Source organism: Balaenoptera musculus, chromosome 6 (assembly GCF_009873245.2).
Source record: "Balaenoptera musculus isolate JJ_BM4_2016_0621 chromosome 6, mBalMus1.pri.v3, whole genome shotgun sequence".
Classification (NCBI taxonomy): Eukaryota; Metazoa; Chordata; class Mammalia; order Artiodactyla; family Balaenopteridae; genus Balaenoptera; species Balaenoptera musculus.
In genome coordinates, this window is record NC_045790.1 from 60,087,739 (window position 1) to 60,107,942 (window position 20,204).

A 20,204-nucleotide genomic window follows, 5' to 3' on the forward strand; every position below is an offset into this window, starting at 1 on the left:
TACATAATGATGCTTATCTATCGAACATGCAAAAGTTTTTGTTGAAATCCACCGAAAAAAGTTCTGCCTTTCCTAATTTCAGTTAGTTGCTCTTGAAAACTAATACTAAGTTCCTGTTGTGCTGGATAATCTTCATTTGCACCTTCAAATCTATTCTCCACCCTTGTGCACTATGCTCTGTGCCCCAGGAAGCTGATCTCTAAGGACTGTTATCAACTGGTCTGCCTTGTTTTCTGGCTTCTGATTGGGTTCAGTCAGTTGGAGGCACTGACAGAGAGGTAGGGATATTTGTTCTAACAGCTTCTTCTTTGCTGGGCTTTAGTGACTATGCATCATCATCGTGTGGCCCTCTTCTACAATGACAGCTTCTTGGTTCTAGTAACTATTCCCTCCCCTTTCCCTATTGAGCCTAGAGTGATAATAATGCTCTCTGGCTAGTCCACGAGTGCTTCACCATCCCTTCCTAGTTTCCCTTAACTTTACCTGCACATTTGTAAATGGTGTCTTCGTTAAACGTCACCTCCTTTTGAGTATTATCTCTTTCTTGTCAGGACCCTGAGGGCTATATTGCATTTTAATATTTTTTTAAGTAAATGGGTTTAAAAAGTGACTGAAACTCTTCATTTAGAACATTTCAAAGCACATTAGATGATTCTGTTTCCAACTTTTAAGTGGACAGATAAACTTTTTATAGGTGACACTTCTACATTGTTTTGGTAATGTAAAATCATGTAATGATGGAAACCTTTCCAATCATCTGTTTATAGTAGAGGGTCAGTCCAAATATTAACCTTAAGTAAAACTTAATATCAGTTCACTTCCACTTTAATACTTATTTTAATAATTTTAAACAAAATTGCACCTCTGAATTCTGAAATTTGGAATGCATCAACACCACAGAAAAGACCTTTCATGCTTTCTTTGTGAGGGAAAAAAAAAAAGAAAAAGGGTAACTATAAAACTCAATGAACCAACCATAATTATTGCTTAGCTTTTGCTTACAGTTAGCAATCTGTTATTTTCAAACTACTGTCAGACTGATTTCATGGAATAATTTTCCTAATAGGAAGGAAAAAAGCTTGAATTTTGGGAAGGGGGAGTTATTTTCGTGTATTATTTGATTGCTGATTGACAATTTTTATTTGGAGGTGAGACTTATTTTCATCTTATTTTATTGCCTTTTATTCTCTGATGAATGAAAACTCAAGTACTAGTTAGTAACAAATGTTTAATCAGTGTTCTTTTACTGTGGACAAAATAGATGGCTAGAATTTTTCAACTTTATGTGTGTAAATTTAAAATGAAAAATAAATGGTTTGGCTTGTATCCTTCCAAATACTATATCTATATACCACAGTTTGAGGCTCTGAAGGTAACAGCCATTAACAAAACAAAGTGCTTATCCTCCTGGAGCTTTCATTCTGGTGAGGATATGGATAATTACCAAATAAATAGATAATTATATAATGTATGATAAGTAACATGAAGAAAAAGAAACCAGAGTAAAGCAATAGAGAATGACAGGGAATCCTTTACAGGTTATGGTGGTCAGGGAAGTCCTCTCAAATGTGGTGATATTTGAACAGAGATTTGAATGAAGTGATAGTGCCTAGCCATACAGATATCTGGGGGGAAAGTGCCTTACAGGTGAGAGATCAAGTGCAAAGCAGGTGTTGTTGTGACTGAGAATAACAAGGAGACTTTTGTGGCCAGAACACAAAAAGCTAAGGTCAGAGTAATAGAAAATAGGGTCTGAAGAGGTAGATGAGGACCATATCATACTAACTCTTGTAAGCCATCAGAACTTTGCTTTGTATTTTAAGTATAACTGGAAGGCTTTGGAGGAGACAGAGCAGGGCAATGACATAATCTGATTGGCTTTTTAAAAGGATTACCTGGGTTGCAGCTTGAAGGATAGACTGGAGGGAGATCAGAGTAGAAGCCAGGAGACGTGTCACAAAGAGATTTAAGTAATCTAGGTGACAGTTTGAACATGTACACAAACACACACTACTGGATGCCATATGTATGTTTACATATACTTGTATATAATTCCTTTTGGGGTAAAAATTATATTTTACCCCAAAACAACTTCTTGACAGTCAGCAGTGTAATGTGGACATCTTTTATAGTGAGTACATACAGATTTACCTGTTGCTTTTAATGGATGATGGTATTGCATGTTGTGACGTACATGACTTTATTTAACCTGTCTCCTATCGAAGGACATTTGTTTCCAGGTTGTTCTTTTTGAATGACAAACAATACTTTGTGTGTGTGTGTGTGTTATTGCTCACAGTTGTGGATATATGTCTATAGGGTAAATTCCTAGAAGCATGATGGGTCAAAGGATATGTGCACATTAAATCTTAATGATTATTACCAAATTGACTTCCAAGAAGGCTGTGCCAATTTTACATACCCGCTAATGTTGTATGAGAATTTTTTTTCCTTAGACCGTTTCATCTTTATGTATTGATACAAGAGAAGCATCATCGTTTTCTTTGTATTTGGATTATGAATGATAAATATCAAAGCTTATGAATTCTTATTTCTGATGAGTAATAAAGGATATTAATTCCTCTTTGTTATGAGAAAATACTGTTTAAAAAAGTAGTTTATAACTTCATCTTCTCTGCTTATAAGACTGAAGTTAAAGGGTAAAATTTAGTTTCTGACTTGTTTACATGACAGTTTATAAGCCATATGACTTAATATTTCCCTCAACTCTCCTTATCCCCAGTGCTCTACATACCGTGTAACCTCTGACATGTCATCACATTTCAGTGTAATATTGTCCATTAATGTTCTTTTCCATTAGTATTGATGAGGAAGTAATTAAAATTACAGAACTAGTTAGTTCGCCAGTGTGAACACTATGCTAAAATGAACCCAGGTATACCCATTCAGTATCTGTTATTGCCAGCTTATTTTCCTTCGGTCCACATTCCTTTCTCCCAGCCAGTTAGCCACTATATAGATGTATGCTGTTGTGCTTAAAAGATCACAGCCTGAAACAGTATGGGTAGATTAGCTCAAGTTTTTTAGCATTACTAGAAAACCAGTTTAAAAGTTTATGCCCTGCCTAAAGCTGAAGTAGTTAAAATGTTATCTCCTCATAATAAAGAAAACACATAATAGTGCCACAGTTCAGTAGAACCTTGCAGTCATACTATTCACGGGACCTAGATGGCCTGAGAGTAAGATTGTTATAAAGTTACTCTAACTTAGAGTAATAAACCACTGTAAATATAGTCGAAGATGGACAGGAGTTTGATTATATTTCATGCCGTAAAGGTTTATGTTTCAGTGAACCTTTAGCTTATTTTATATTACAGAAAACCTGTGCCTATAGGAAAGCAGGAAAATGTGACTACAGGGTCAAATTTTAACTTACATAGATTCTTATCCAGCATATTGAATGCTTACTTTAAGATTGTATTGATTTTACCATTGTAGAAACAACATGTACAAAGCCTTCAGAGGCTCTGGGATGTTTTGCAGAGGTAGAACAGCAGATATTTTCCCTGGTGCTTTTTACGATTAACTCATATAGATTTACAATTAACTCATAAATTCAGGATTCAGTTTTTATTCTAGACTTAAAATTTTATAAGATTAATGTTTCTTTCTTCAGTGTAAATAGTTTTAATCCAAATTCATTAAGACAATTTATGGATAATTAAGCAAACTGCAAAGAAAATTTTTCATCCTTATCTTTAAGCATTAGACTAGTACCTTAGTGTAATAATAAGTATCATAGGGTAGGGAGACATTTGTGGTGAGGTTGAAGAGGAAATCTAGATTCCTAGGTTCTTTTTATAGTTTAGTCAGAAGGTTTCTAAATTTACAATGATATATTGTAATGCTTACAACTTAAAATTATATATTATAATGCTTCATTTGTTTATAATTACTTAACTGTTTGTATATCATAAATTTTCTCTCCCAATATGTTTTTGTGTGATTGTATATTTTTCCATAGCAATGATATAGTAGTATGAAATATATGAAGAGATGTAAAGATAAGCTACATTTAATTTTGCAAACAATAAAATTTTTTCATTAAAGAGATCTTTAATTCTTAATTTTAGTGCTTCAATTTTATATTTTTTTAATGTAGGGAAGAGACTATCACTCAGACTGACTTTATGACATGAGTAAGGAAAATTAGAAATTATGTAGGGAGGATAAAAATCTGAAACATAGCTAAGCAAGGTTTAACTAATTTTTATGTAGTTAGCAAAAAGGATTCTTCTTAAGATGCTGGTTAAGGGGGTTTATTGCTTACCCAGAAGATTTGACCTGTGAATTGACTTATTCTTCTCCAAGGCACTTGAGAGAAAAGACAACGATAGCAGTTACATCTAGAGGCTATTATGGATTGGAGGATGAGAAGGGAACTGCATGTACTTCAACAAGGCGTCGGTCAACACCACGAAGTTTGGCAGGCTTGACAAGTGGAGTTTTTGAATCTGTAATGGTTCAAGTTTTGAGACAGGAAGAACAGCTGAGAGCAAAAGAAGAAAAAAGGTAAATGCTAAAAAAAAAAAAAAAAAAAAAGTTAAGTTTCATGTTGTTCAAATTTTCAGGAACTACATTTCAAAGAGTAGTTGTATAACTTTTGTGTGCCCATATCTAATTTCTGGGCCTATTTTAATAGTGTTCCAAAATGCATTCTCACCTACGTATGAGTTAGTACTGAAATATCACAATGAAATTTGTTTCAAAATACAGTTTTAAAATTTAAACCAAATTACTTTGAAGCTATACAAAAATAATTTGTATGAAAGATTTCAGGGTGCTTTCTGGATTTCTGGAAGTAGTCTTAAATGAATTATAAATTTTAAATGAGATGAATTTTATGTAGATTCATAGAGCTTTGGAATAGAATCACAGACCTTTAAAGTTTAAAATTAGGAGAAACTCCAGAGATTGTGTAGTTCAAAATGACATATAGGGTCACTTCTGCCAGTCCTCCATTGGTATTAATTTCCTGGGTAACTATGCTTACTCCGGATTCATCAGGAAAGAATGTTGTGCTCAATTAGTGTTACCTTCTAGGGTCTGGGAGCATAGAGATCGATGACACACCTGTTATTTTTTTTAATAGCAAGAGACTAGGGCCCAGAGAGGTAAGTGATTACTCAAAAAAGACTGGTGATTTTTATACTAAATCATATCTCAAACTATGTTAGGAGTGATTGCTGACCTAATAGGGAACTACTAATGCTACTCAAAGGCAATTTATAATATATTGTTGCTCCTCTTATAGTAATAAATTTAGCTTGCTTTGATATTTGTAGGATTAAAATTCAACCTTGAGACTTTCTACCACCATACTTTTTAGTAGTAGTGGTTAATTGGGAACTCACTGTGAAATACTTTTTTTCCTTCTGTAGAGCCTCATAGAACTACTTATGCTACAGGAAAGGGGGTTTTATGGAAGGGGATAAAGATTAATCTGACAGTAGTATGTAATACATTGGAATAGAGAGAAATTGAAGAAAAGGAATGCTTGTAGGAAGAAGGCTGTAGTAGTCTAGACCTCCACTACTGGTAACCAGAAATAGGGAGAAGGTCAGATTGTTCTGGGAACAATCAACAGGACTTAGTACCTTCCTTGACATAGGGGGAACAAAGGAAGAGACAAAGAGGAGTCAAGGAGGTAGTTGTAATGACAGCAATAAGAAGAAAATAAAAAAGAATGGTTAACATTTATTGAGCAGGACTATTTGCCAGGTTTAGCACTAAGCACCTTGTATGTATGTATTCAGCATTTGTCCGGAGGCACAGAGAGATTAAGTAACTTGCCCAAAGCCAGGCAGTTTTTGAGTGGTAAATTTAAGATTTGAACCCAGGCAGTTTGGTTATAAAGCTTGTGCTCCTAAGCAGCATGCTGTCCCTGTGACTTAAATATGATGGAACCAGCAAAGAAAATAAAAAAGCTTGAGTCCGTGATGTGGAGAAAGATCAGTGAACTGCAGTTTTTAATAAGTTGTTTGAAGTGATGAGGGAAGCATTTAAGCAGTTAAGTAGGAATGGCTAGTAAGAAACTAGAGATATGACTGAATCTTTTTCTTTTCTCCAATTTTACATATATTTATCTGTGTCCTGTGCTTAACATCAAATAAACATAGGTGAATAAGACATGGGAAAAATCCTTCATTAAATGTCTAGTGACTATGATAATTTACTATGAATTAAACTTTCTCTTTGGGTACAGTGTTAACCATTTCTTTTTTAATTAGAAATATTTTAAGCATGGAGCAACGAATAAATACAATTGTAATAAAGGCCTGGGTACCCACTACCCAGCAATTTTTAAACAAAAACATAGTTTTAATCAAGATTTTCTGTATTTTCTTCTGTCCGCAGAAGAAACTACTTTCCTGACTTTATCATTCCCATGTATTACATTATTAAATTTAAAGAATTCCCTTATATATTCTGGATACAAGTCCTTTGTTAGCTATATATATGCGTTGTGGATATTTTCTCCCAGTCCGTGGCCTGCCTTTTCATTTTCAGTGTTTTTTGAGGAAGAGAAAATTTCATGCTTTTGATGCAATTGTAAATCATTTTAAAATTCAGTTATATTTTGTTGCTAACATACAGAAATACATTTGATTTTTTTTTAATTGATTTACAGTGTTGTGATGGTTTCAGGTGTATACAGGTCTGTTTCTTAACATTCTTTTTTTTTTTTAACATCTTTATTGGAGTATAATTGGTAACAATGGTGTGTTAGTTTCTGCTTTATAACAAAGTGAATCAGCTATACATATACATATATCCCCATATCTCTTCCCTCTTGCGTCTCCCTCCCTCCCACCCTCCCCATCCCACCTCTCTAGGTGGTCATAAAGCACCGAGCTGATCTCCCTGTTATGCAGCTGCTTCCCAGTAGCTATCGGTTTTACATTTGGTAGTATATACATGTCCATGCCACTCTCTCACTTTGTCTCAGCGTAGCCTTCCCCCTCCCCATGTCCTCAAGTCCATCCTCTAGTACGTCTGCGTCTTTATTCCCGTCCTGCCCCTAGGTTCTTCATGACCTTTTTTTTTTTTTTAGATTCCATATACATGTGTTAGCATACGATATTTGTTTTTCTCTTTCTGACTTACTTCACTCTGTATGACAGACTCTAGGTCCATCCACCTCACTACAAATAACTCAATTTCGTTTCTTTTTTATAGCTGAGTAATATTCCATTGTATATATGTGCCACATTTTCTTTATCCGTTCATCTGTCGATGGACACTTAGGTTGCTTCCATGTCCTAGCTATTGTAAATAGTGCTGCAGTGAACATTGTGGTACATGACTCTTTTTGAATTATGGTTTTCTCAGGGTATATGCCCAGTAGTGGGATTGCTGGGCCGTATGGTAGTTCTATTTTTAGTTTTTTAAGGAACCTCCATACTGTTCTCCATAGTGGCTGTATCAATTTCCATTCCCACCAACAGTGCAACAGGGTTCCCTTTTCTCCACACCCTCTCCAGCATTTATTGTTTGTAGAATTTTTGATGATGACCATTCTGACTGGTGTGAGATGATATCTCATTGTAGTTTTGATGTGCATTTCTCTACTGATTAATGATGTTGAGCATTCTTTCATGTGTTTGTTGGCAATCTGTATATCTTCTTTGGAGAAATGTCTATTTAGGTCTTCCACCCATTTTTAGATTGGGTTATTTGTTTTTTTGATATTGAGCTGCATGAGCTGCTTGTAAGTTTTGGAGATTAATCCTTTGTCAGTTGCTTCATTGGCAAATATTTTCTCCCATTCTGAGGGTTGTCTTTTCGTCTTGTTTATGGTTTCCTTTGCTGTGCAAAAGCTTTTAAGTTTCATTAGGTCCCATTTGTTTATTGTTGTTTTTATTTCCATTTCTCTAGGATGTGGGTCAGAAAGGATCTTGCTGTGATTTATGTCATAGAGTGTTCTGGCTATGTTTTCCTCGAGGAGTTTGATAGTGTCTGGCCTTACATTTAGGTCTTTAATCCATTTTGAGTTTACTTTTGTGTATGGTGTTAGGGAGTGTTCTAATTTCATTCTTTTACATGTACCTGTCCAGTTTTCCCAGCACCATTTATTGAAGAGACTGTCTTTTCTCCATTGTATATTCTTGCCTCCTTTATCAAAAATAAGGTGACCGTATGTGCGTGGGTTTCTCTCTGGGCTTTCTATCTTGTTCCATTGATCTATATTTCTGTTTTTGTGCCAGTACCATACTGTCTTGATTACTGTAGCTTTGTAGTATAGTCTGAAATCAGGGAGCCTGATTCCTCCAGCTCCGTTTTTCTTTCTCAAGATTGCTTTGGCTATTCGGGGTCTTTTGTGTCTCCATACAAATTGTGAAATTTTTTTGTTCTAGTTCTGTGAAAAATGCCATTGGTAGTTTGATAGGGATTGCACTGAATCTGTAGATTGCTTTGGGTAGTATAGTCATTTTCACAATGTTGATTCTTCCAATCCAAGAACATGGTATATCTCTCCATTTATTTGTATCATCTTTAATTTCTTTCATCAGTGTCTTATAGTTTTCTGCATACAGGTCTTTTGTCTCCTTAGGTAGGTTTATTCCTAGGTATTTTATTCTTTTTGTTGCAATGGTAAATGGGAGTGTTTCCTTAATTTCTCTTTCAGATTTTTCATCATTAGTGTATAGGAATGCAAGAGATTTCTGTGCATTAATTTTGTATCCTGCTACTTTACCAAATTCATTGATTAGCTCTAGTAGTTTTCTGGTAGCATCTTTAGGATTCTCTATGTATAGTATCATGTCATCTGCAAACAGTGACAGCTTTACTTCTTCTTTTCCAATTTGTATTCCTTTTATTTCTTTTTCTTCTCTGATTGCTGTGGCTAAAACTTCCAAAACAATGTTGAATAATAGTGGTGAGAGTGGGCAACCTTGTCTTGTTCCTGATCTTAGTGGAAATGCTTTCAGTTTTTCACCATTGAGGATGATGTTGGCTGTGGGTTTGTCATATATGACCTTTATTATGTTGAGGTAAGTTCCCTCTATGCCTACTTTCTGGAGGGTTTTTATCATAAATGGGTGTTGAATTTTGTCAAAAGCTTTTTCTGCATCTATTGAGATGATCATATGTTTTTCTTCCTCAGTTTGTTAATATGGTGTGTCACATTGATTGTTTTGCGTATGTTGAAGAATCCTTTATATAAATGTCAACTTTCTGTTTTCACTCAACATTATGTATCTGAGATTTAACTGTGTTGAATTATTTCATTCTAGTTTATTTCAAGTGCTAGTATATAATATTACATTATCTGACTGTATTACAGTTTATCCATTTACCTGATAAGATGCACATTTTGGATTATTTCTAGCGTTTTGTTATTATAGAATGCTACAGTAAACATTGATGTGTGTGTCTTCTTTAAGGATGGAGATACAGATAGATGTGTGTGTATGTGTTCATTCTACTTTGTTTTTAATTTTATTTTTCTTCTTTATGTTTTGACCCACTCAACCCATTTTTCCCACTTCCCACCCTCCTCCTCTGGCAACCACCAATCTGTTCTTTTTTTTTAAGATTCCACATATAAGAGAGATCATACAGTTTTATCATTCTGTGTCTGACTTTTTTCACTTAGTGTAATGCCCTCGAGGTCCATCCACGTTGTCACAAATGGCAATATTTCCTTCTGTTTTGTGGCTGAATAATATTCCATTGTGTATATATACCACATTTTCTTTGTCCATTCATCCATTGATGGATACTTAGATTGTTTTTATATCTTGGCTGTTGTATATAAGGCTGCAGTAAACATGGGGGTACATATATCTTTTCAAGTTAGTATTTTTATTTTCTTCAGATAAATGCCCAGAATTGCTGGAATTGCTGGATTATATTGTAGTTCTATTTTTAATTTTTTGAGGAGCTGTCATACTGTTTTCCATAGTGGCTGCACCAGTTTACATTCCCAGCAGCGCTCAAGGGTTCCCTTTTCTCCACATCCTCACCAATACTTGTTATTTTTTGTCTTTCTGATAATGGTCATTCTGAAGGTGTGAGGTGGTATCTCATTGTGGTTTTGATTTGCATTTCCCTGATGATTAGTGATGTTGAGCATCTTTTCATATACCTGTAGGCCATCTGTGTGTCTTTGGAAAATGTATATTCAGATCTGTCCATTTTTTAATCAAACTGTTTGTTTTTTGCTATTGGATTGTATGAGTTTTTTTATATATTTTGGATTTTAGCCTCTTACAAGATACATGATTTGCAAATATTTTCTCCTATTCAGTAGGTTGCCTTTTCATTTTGTTGATGGCTTCCTTTGCTGTACAGAGCTTTTAAGTATGATGCAGTCACACGTAGTTATTTTAGCTTTTGTTGTCAGGTTCCAAAAATCTTTACCAAGACCTATGTCAAGGAGCTTACTGCTTATCTTTTTCTTCTAGGAGCTTTATGGTGTAAGGTCTTATGTTCAAGTCTTTGATCCATTTGAGTTAATTAATTGTTGTATATGTTGTAGGAGAGCCATCAAATTTCATTCTTTTGCATGTAGCTGTCCAGTTTTCCCAACACCATTTATTGAAGAGATTGTCCTTTCCCCATTGTATATTCTTGGCTCCTTTGTCATAAATTAATTGACTGTATATGCATGGGTTTATTTCTGGGCTCTCTTTTCCTTTCCATTGATCTGTGTGTCTGTTTTTATGCCAGTACCCTACTGTTTTGATTACTGTGGCTTTGTAGCATCACTTGAAGTCAGGGAGCATGGTCCTTCCAGCTTTGTTTGGTCTTTCACCTCCTGGGTACTTCATTCTTTTTGATTCAATTGTATATTCGTTCTGCTTTTAATCTTATGGTCATGGCAAGTTCTTCAACGTTTTTTGGAGTGTTGCTACACTGATATGTTCTTCTTAAAGTTGTTGTGAGGAGGTTATATTGATAAAGTAGTTACCATCATTATTGGTTTTGTTTTTAAAAATTAATTAGTTTATTTATTTATTTATTTATTTATTGGCTGTGTTGGGTCTTCGTTGCTGTGCGCGGGCTTTCTCTAGTTGCAGCGAGCGGGGGCTACTCTTCATTGCTGTGCGGGCTTCTCATTGCGGTGGTTTCTCTTGTTGCAGAGCACAGGCTCTAGGCACGCGGGCTTCAGTAGTTGTAGCATGCGGGCTCAGTAGTTGTGGCTCGTGGGCTCTAGAGTGCAGGCTCAGTTGCTCCGTGGCACGTGGGATCTTCCTGGACCAGGGCTTGAGCCCATGTCCCCTGCATTGGCAGGCAAATTCTTAACCACTGCGCCATCAGGGAAGCCCTCCCTCAGTCTTAAGTGCCATCATTGTCCAATATATTAGTTCTTTCTGGTTCTTAACTGTCCAGCTGTTGCCGCAGTTCAAGTTTTTATCCAAGAGTGTCTATCCTTTTCTCATGTTATACTTTCTTCATAAGTCATCTCATCCATTCCCATACCACCTATATACATAAGACTCAGATATATGTCTCTTGGCTGAACTTCTCTAAGTTTGAGACCTTATTTCATACTTAACATGTTCTCTGGATGTAGTATCTATCACTGACAGTACCATTGTCTCTCATCCATCAGGAAACAGGTGGCACATTCAAAATGAGAAAATTCAAGGAGGGTTTATTTCAAAAGAGATTGGATTATAGCTGAACATTAAGACATGAGGCTGTTAGCCAGGGTGAGCAAGAGGGTGTAGTTACTGGTGCCCATGCGAGGATTACAAAGAAGAGTCTATTGAGATGATACCTTCTGTTGAAGGACACAACTCCCCCCCTTTTATTTAAGTCCATTTGTAAAACTTTTATTCCACTTATATGAACTTAATACATGAGTTCTTAACAATTATGCTTGTATTGTTCATGAAAATTTAACAAGACATTAAACAAGACAGCCATCATCTCAGGTTATTTCCCCATTAACTATTTTTACAGCACATGCATGTTAGGCAAATACCAAAAACCTCACAGGGAGGAAACCAAGGGAATAAGTACTTTACCCTACTTTTCCCTACTTTCCTGTCTTTATCTGATCCTTGCCAGGTCTCCCTCAACTAAACCTAAGGAAAGCTAGTTTATGACGTTGCCTACTGATACAGTTAAACTACACAGTGAAGGGTAGAGAATAGATCTGCAGGCAAACAAAAGATATTTGCTGTAGATATCTTCTGCAAATTGATTACATCAAAAATTAATTATGAAAGCATAATGCTTACACCTAAAACTTGATCTCACTGTAGTGCTCCCTATCTTTATGAATGACACCAGTATCCATTAGATTATTTAAATTAGAAACGTAGGATTCATCCAGGACATCTTCCTTTCCCTTATACACAAATCAAATTCATCCCCAAATGTTGACAGTTTTATTTCCTAATCTCTCTTGAATCTGCTACCCTCTATCTTCTCTGCCTCCATCCAGTTCCTTAATCTCTCACTTAGGCTACTATAATCTTCTCTTAATTGGTGAAACAGTTGCCCTCCTTCCATTCTGTTTTTCACATTAAAGCTAGAATGAACTTTTCCAAACGCAAATTTGATCATGCCACTTACCTATTCCCATTACTTACACCTCCCCAAAACAAAGCAAGTCAAGTACACACACGAACTTTAATGGCTTAATATAGTTTATAAGACCCTGCTTTTACCTTTTGGCCTCACCCTATCTCTCTAACCTCATCATATGCCTTTTTTCCCCACATTCTTGCTATCCTTGCCACACCTGCCTTCTTTTTCTCTCTTCAGTGCCAAGGGAGCATTAACTTTATGTGCATCCGAATTTAGAGTTTACATAAAAATACATGTAAAATGTATCAGGAATAGTGAGACTTTTTCTTTTATCGTAACCTTTGTTTTCTAAATTTTCTAAAATAAGCATGCTTTTCTTTTATAATTGAAAATACAGCAAGTATTAAAATTTATAAAGTGCCACATAACTAGTGAGATAGGCTGAGATTTTTAAATGTCTTTTGAGCCTCTCTCAAGATTTGTTTTGACTCCTTAGAAGGAAAATGTGACATTTAGTCATCAACATGTGGTATGATACATGGGAGTGCTAAACAAAGCCTCCCTCTCTATGTACAACTATCTATCATAATCTATCATGATAATTTTATCAACCTATCAATTCTATCGATCTAATATCCTCTCGAGAGCTAGTCAGAGACTAGCTGAGAATATAGCTACAGTAAAATTTGGTCTGGAAGGGGCTTTGAAAACGTCATAAAGAAAGGTCAGATTGGAAGACAGGGAAGGTTGCAAGGATCATATGATTACGGTAGTTGTGCTTAAAACCTGGGCATAAGCTTCTCTCTTTTTTTGTTTTGTTTTTTGATTAAAACTTTTGGCATAAGAAGTGAGAAAATAGGGCTTCCCTGGTGGCGCAATGGTTGAGAATCTGCCTGCTAATGCAGGGGACACGGGTTCGAGCCTTGGTCTGGGAAGATCCCACATGCCGCGGAGCAACTAGGCCCGTGAGCCACAACTACTGAGCCTGCGCGTCTGGAGCCTGTGCTCCGCAACAAGAGAGGCCACGATAGTGAGAGGCCCGCGCACCGCCATGAAGAGTGGCCCCCGCTTGCCGCAACTAGAGAAAGCCCTCGCACAGAAACAAAGACCCAACACAGCCAAAAATAAATAAATTAATTAATTAAAATAACCACGTCCCTTTAAAAAAAAAAAAGTGAGAAAATAAAGTTTTCCTCCTGCTAATTAGCTTTAAACAACTATTTATATCAGAAATTCAAGTTGGCAGCAAGCTGAATAATTCTAGTCCATATTATAATATGGTAATACTTCAGTTAACTGATGGGCATCTGATAATTTTTAGGTGACCATCTGGGCAGACATAAACCTAAAAGTAAATTATTTAAAAAAATCTTTTAAGTCCAACAGTTAGGTCTCTGATTTGTGATCTATTCCAATTAAAGGAAGGGAATCCCTACTCTGTATTTTAATTTTTATACAGTAGGTAGTCTCCCTTTTTTGTACAGTATATGCCATAAAAACCATGGTTTCTTAAATCAGATTGCAAAAATCCAAAATCCTGGCATTCCTGTACTACTGTCTTTATTTACCTGGATGCATTGGAAACCAGTGCAAAGGAGATGGCAGATGATATGTGTTGAACAGAAAGGAATAAACATTGAGTAAGGCTTGGTAGTCAGTCTGGTCGTCTTCAGGTAAATGCTGTTAGGGCAGCAGCCTATCTTGGGGCCGATTAGTGTACAGAGGCACTGTTGATTTAGAAGACAGCAACACTACAAGTCAAAGTTCTGGGAAAATTGAGTGAAAGGGCTGGTTAATGTGTAGTTGCTGGAGGGAACTCCCTGGTGGTCCAGTGATTAGGACTCCACACTTCCACTGCAGGGGGTCCGGGTTCGATCCCTGGTCAGGGAACTAAGATCCTGCAATCTGCGTGGTGCAGCCAAAAAAAAAAAAAAAAAGTGTAGTTGCTGGAATAGTCTTTAAGCTACTCATGACCGCTGCATTTTGTTTATAATGGTGACATTGAGCCATTAAGGAAAGATTAAATTACATTTTATATACTTTGTTTATTAAGCAGGAACATATATAATACATTTTAGATAATATTTTAAAAATAAAATTGTTAAAATTGGAAGTTAGCTCTCAAGTAAATTTCAGGTAATCTGGAATATGACATGATTAGGTAGCAGTTTCAATCATTAAAGTCTACTCTAGCCATATTAAAAATATTGGACCTCTTCACCATTCTTTTTTTGCAAAACTATTTGGATTACTAGAAATAGTGTGCATGCTTTTATACTCATTTCACATGTTTGTCTAAACTTACTGGTATTTTATTGATTTGGAAATCATCGGAGTTAAAGTAAAAATGTTTTCTACATTTTTGTGAATTAAAAGCTATGACTTATGATTAAGTGATTTATTTTCAAATTCTCTATAACACAAAATAACAGTGACTTAATGAAGTAGACATTTGTCATTTGTGACCACCCAGCATTTTTGAACAGCTGCCCAACATTTTGGTAATTTCCCATGTTATAAGTCCTGACTTCCCAAAGCAGATGCCAGAAAATTTATATTCTCATACCCACTCATAGCTAAGGTAGAGGCCCGTGACCAGTCATACTCTTCTCACTTGAAATTGCTTGGGACCAACATGAGGTGGCAGTCTTGGGCAGGGAAGTTAATCTTTTGGCAAAGGTGGTGGTGGGAGCTTCTAGTTGTTCTAGCTTCCTAGTATCAGAAATGCTAAGTAGTAGTGGAAGTCTAGTTTTTCCTGGAGAAGCTCTCAAAGTGTGGTTGGGATTCATATCTTCCTATCTATTAAGTTTGGCTCTATTACCCTTAACAGAGCTTAATTCCTTCTCTACTTTAGCTAGAAGAGATTCTGTTGTTGGTAGCTAAGTAAGAAGCTTGACTGAACACTTAATAAGAATGGTTGGTTTTCCTAAAATATAATATTTTATATTGCTCATTTTAGAAAATGTAAATAAATGTCATGCTTTCCTTTTTCATGCTAACAGTTTACATACTGTGTTGTATTGTTTTTTCAATTAATGGATTATTTTGGATTACAGCTCCTGTATATGTTTCTTACTAGATTGTAAACTCTTATTTAAGAGTGTGGTCCATGCTTTCACCTCTTTGTATTCTCACACATGGTAAGCATTCGATAAAGTTTATAAAACTAGTAAAGTTAGGATACTTTAAAACATAATTTTCTTTTGTAAAGCTGTTCACTTGTTAGTGATGTTCCTTCCAAGTTATACCTGACCAAAATAACCTTAGGCACAGCTTCTGTTCATATTTTACATAGTAGCAGGTAAACATTCTTGAAGCCAGTAAGGAGCAACCTGAAAAATGAGAACTTGTCCGGGAAAAAAAAAATATTGGGGGACACTTCTTTTGTTCATTTGGTGGTGTTTACTTTTACTTCCAGTTTTATTGAGAAATGATTGATATACATCAGTGTGTAAGTTTACGATGTACAGCATGATGGTTTGACTTACATATATTGTGAAATGATTACCACAGTAGATTTAATTATACTGACCATCTCATATAGATGTAATAAAAAGAAAAGAGGGACTTCCCTGGTGGCTCAGTGGTTAAGAATCCGCCTGCCAATGCAGGGGACACGGATTCGATCCCTGGTCCAGGAAGATCCCACATGCCAAGGAGCAACTAAGCCCGTGCGCCACAACTACTGAGCCCGCATGCCACAGCTACTGAAGCCCGCGCGCCTAGAGCCTGTGCTCCGCATCAAGAGAAGCCACTGCAATGAGAAGCAAACACACCACAACGAAGAGTAGCCCCTGCTCGCTGCAACTAGAGAAAGCCTGTGCGCAGCAACGGAGACCCAATACAGCCAAAAATAAATAAATAAAATAAATTTATTAAAAAAAAAAATTTCTCCTTGCAATGAGAACTATTAGGATCTACTCTCTTAACTTTCCTATAACCTTTTTTTTTTCATTAGTGAATGTGGTTTTTATAACTATCCTCAGGCATTCATATAGCATTGCCCCAATACTGAAGGCTTAATTTTTCAAGCTAACATTTTAGAAACAGGTAGCACTCTATCTGATTTTAGTACAGCACTTCAGAACAAATTTTTAAATTGAGAATAACTTTGAAAGCTCTTTTTTATTTGTCCTTGTGAGCAGAGTGTGGTTTTCTTCAGCATTTCGTAATACAGTGTTTTTTAAATGTTTTAATTATATTTTAAGTGTTTGACTAAGTTTTTTTTAATTGGCAGATTATAGATATTAACTCTAGAGCTCTTTGGCAAGCTCCCATTCTGTATATACCATACTGCTGAGGATTGGGGCAGAGACTCACAGCTCTAGGTCTGAAGGATTATTCTGTGTTACACTGGCCTACACCAGACCAGTCTTTGTTTCTCTTTCTCCTGCCTCTTCAGTACTTACGGTCTGAGGCTAGAATCCATCATTCTCCCCTGAAGGGTTTAGTTTATAGGGAACAGAAGAGTGAGTAGCAGCCCTTGAGTAGCTCAGGCAATGTCCACATTTGGCAGCATCATACCCCAACTAAGTCATGGCCTTTCCAGGCACCTGAGCCAACAGAATACGTGAGTTATTGCCTAATCATCTTCCAGGAGTAAGCCAGTTGGTGCTAACTTTGGCCCACCAATGGCAAACTGTTTGTATTGCTGGCTCTTACGCTAATCACTGGGTAAGCCTAAGGAAGTTATCTTATCGCCCTTCTATGTCCTTAGTGTCCCCATCTATAAATTGAATAAATAGTGCCTGAAATTGCCATATCTCTAGCCTTTATTGGCCAAAGGTTGCTAGCACTGTTTTAGTCAAAACCAAGTCCATAAAAGTGTCTTGGTCTGCTTCAACTTCTCCTTTCATTTTCTTCCCTGAGCACTAGTTATTACTCTTTCACCTCTAAGAAACAGAGCATGATTGATTGTGACAGGGTTGACCAAAATCAGTTTCCGTGCCAAGCATACTGAATGAACGCACTTTTTGTTGGTTGGTATTCTAACAGATAGTTTTCTATACCAAACTTTTAAACAAGCTCTGAGTTACATTTCATGAGAAATAACTTGAAAACCTTTTCTTTAGTTAACAACAGAATTTTGAAGAAATGATTACCCTTCTCAGTATATATAAAGTGTAGAGAAACTCAATTTCATGGTAAAATACACAATATCCATAAATCTAACAGGTAAGAAATATAATATCCATAAATCTTTTTGGTATTGGCTCTTTAATATCTCCTGGCTAATATTCTTTTTGAAAAGTTGATTTAAGAATTTTTTTTTATTTCATTGGCTGTGTAGTTTGAAAGTTATATAGTAGTATTAAGGCTTCTAATTAAAGACAACAGCCTTACTTCAACTCATCTTCTGTTTCATGACTCAGAAACATCTACCTTTAACTTTTTAGCCATTTTTTCTAGTAATTATTTCCACATTTCTAAATACATGCTTATATTGCTAGTTTTTGATTTTTCAGTTTGGCATTATCTGTTGACATCCATCTTTGGAAGATGAGACTTATTTCACTTACAACTGTTTCCACTCACTTGGAAGTTATATGCTCTATTTCTGTTGTTAATTTTGATCTTTTCTGCCTCATCTGTCTTATATATGATCGATGAATAATTTAGCTCTATCTCATTTTTTACTCGCCAAACTAAACATTATTGTCACTGTTTCTTGTAGTATAATGTTTATTTACCCACATGATTCACGATTGATTTGTTCTTCAATTCTTCTTTCATCTTAGAACTTCTTTCTGTGATCATTGTTTTCCTGAAGTATATACTACAGAAGTATTTTCTCTGTATCTTGAAATTTGGATAGTTTCTATTACTGTCTCCAAGTTCACTAATCTTTTCTTCTGCTATGTCTAATTTGCCATTAGTCCCATTCAGTATATTTTCATCTCAGACATTGTAGTTTTCATCTCTAAAAGTTCAATTTAGGGCTTCCCTGGTGGCGCAGTGGTTGAGAGTCTGCCTGCCAATGCAGGGGACACGGGTTCGTGCCCCGGTCTGGGAGGATCCCACATGCCGCGGAGCGGCTGGGCCCGTGAGCCACAGCTGCTGAGCCTGCGCGTCTGAAGCCTGTGCTCTGCAACAGAGGCCGCGGTGGTGAGAGGCCCGCGCACCGCGATGAAGAGTGGCCCCCACTCGCTGCAACTGGAGAGGGCCCTTGCACAGAAACGAAGACCCAACACAGCCAAAAATAAATAAATAAATAAATTAAAAAAAAAAAAATTCAATTTGGGTCTATTTTATATCTTCCATGTCTCTACTTAACTTTTTGACCATATAGATTACAGTTTCAATAACTACTTTAATGGCCTTATTTGCTAATCCTAACATTTGTTTCATTTCTGGGTCAGTTTTGAGGGATTGATTTTTATCTCCTCATTATGGATCATGTGTTTCTGCTTTGTTGTATGCCTAGTATTTTGGTTTGGATGCCAAACATTGTGAGTTTTATCTTGGTGGGTGCCGGATATTTTTATATTTCTATGAATCTCCTAGAGCTTTTTTTCTGGAATGCAGTTAATTACTTGGAAACAGTTTGGTCATTTTGGGTCTTTTATGATTTGTTACTTGGGTCCATCCAGAACAGTGCTCAGTCTAGAGCTAATTATTCTCTACTACCAATGCAAGACCTTGCTGAGTATTCTATCCAACATCCCATGAATTATGAGTTTTTCCAGTGTGGCTTCTGGGAATAGACACTATATTTTCTAATCTTTTGCATGTTTTCCCCCCACCTAGTTTTGGGTTGTTTCCTTACATGCATACACTAGTCAGTGCTCTGAATATTTGAGGGGGACTCTACATCTTTGCTGTTCTCACTTTATGCAGCTCTCTCTTCTTTAGTATTATGTCCTATAGACTTTAGCTGCCTTGGTGTCTCCGGATTCTTGACTTCTTCTCAACTCAGGGAGTCTGCTAGGCTCTACCTGGGTTCCCCCTCCTGCATCATGGCCTGAAAATTCTCTCAAAGCAGTAAACTGCAACAGTTGTTGGGCTCATCTTCTCTGTTTCCCGTCTCTCTGAGATCACTGTCCTTTGCTTGATGTTTAGATTCTTACAGACTGTTGTTTTATCTATTTTGTCAGGATTTTTATGGTTGGTTCAGGTAGGAGAGTAAATATGATTCCTTGTTACTTCATCAGGTGGAAGCAGAAGACACTTTAGAAGTTTTTACTTTACTTAGAATGAGTTATGCTTTTTGTCTAAATGAAAATGACTTTAATTTATCCTCATCCATGAATGATAGTTGTTTCTGGTTTATTTTGTTGCTATTGAGAAATCTCTCAATCTTTTTGTGATTGTTGTATATGTAATCTGTCTTTTTCCCCCCTGACTGCTTGTAAGATTTTTTTTGTCTTTGATGTTTTATTATTTTATTATGATATGCCCAAGTGTGGTTCTCTTAATTTACTTTCTTGAGCTTTTTGAATTGGGGATTTGTGTCCTTTATCATTTCTAGGAAATTCTCAGCCATTATCTCTTCAAATATTGCCATCATCACCACTCCCCTACCCCTCTTCTGTATTCTTATTTCTGGAGCGCCAACTGGGTGTTTGTTAGACTTTAATCTGTCCTCGCTCTTTTACTTCTTTAACATGCCTGTTTTATACTTTGTTTCATTAACTGAAATTTTCGAGATGAATTCTTGTGAAGGCTTCAGGACCCTGATTTTTCTATGTAGAGAA

General features: G+C 36.2%; 1 protein-coding gene across 3 annotated transcripts in view; it reads left to right on the top strand.

Annotated features, from left to right (window-relative positions):
* The window catches only part of KIAA2026 (KIAA2026 ortholog), a 104,156-nt gene that overhangs the window by 25,265 nt on the left and 58,687 nt on the right, over positions 1–20,204 (top strand). For 2 of the 3 annotated variants that reach the window (XM_036855327.1, XM_036855328.1), the window contains exon 2: positions 4,333–4,533. The exons of the other annotated variant lie outside the window; for it this stretch is intronic. In XM_036855327.1, the coding sequence (XP_036711222.1) occupies positions 4,333–4,533 (201 nt within the window). The remainder of the gene's footprint in view (positions 1–4,332; positions 4,534–20,204) is intronic. 3 annotated transcript variants of the gene reach the window in all.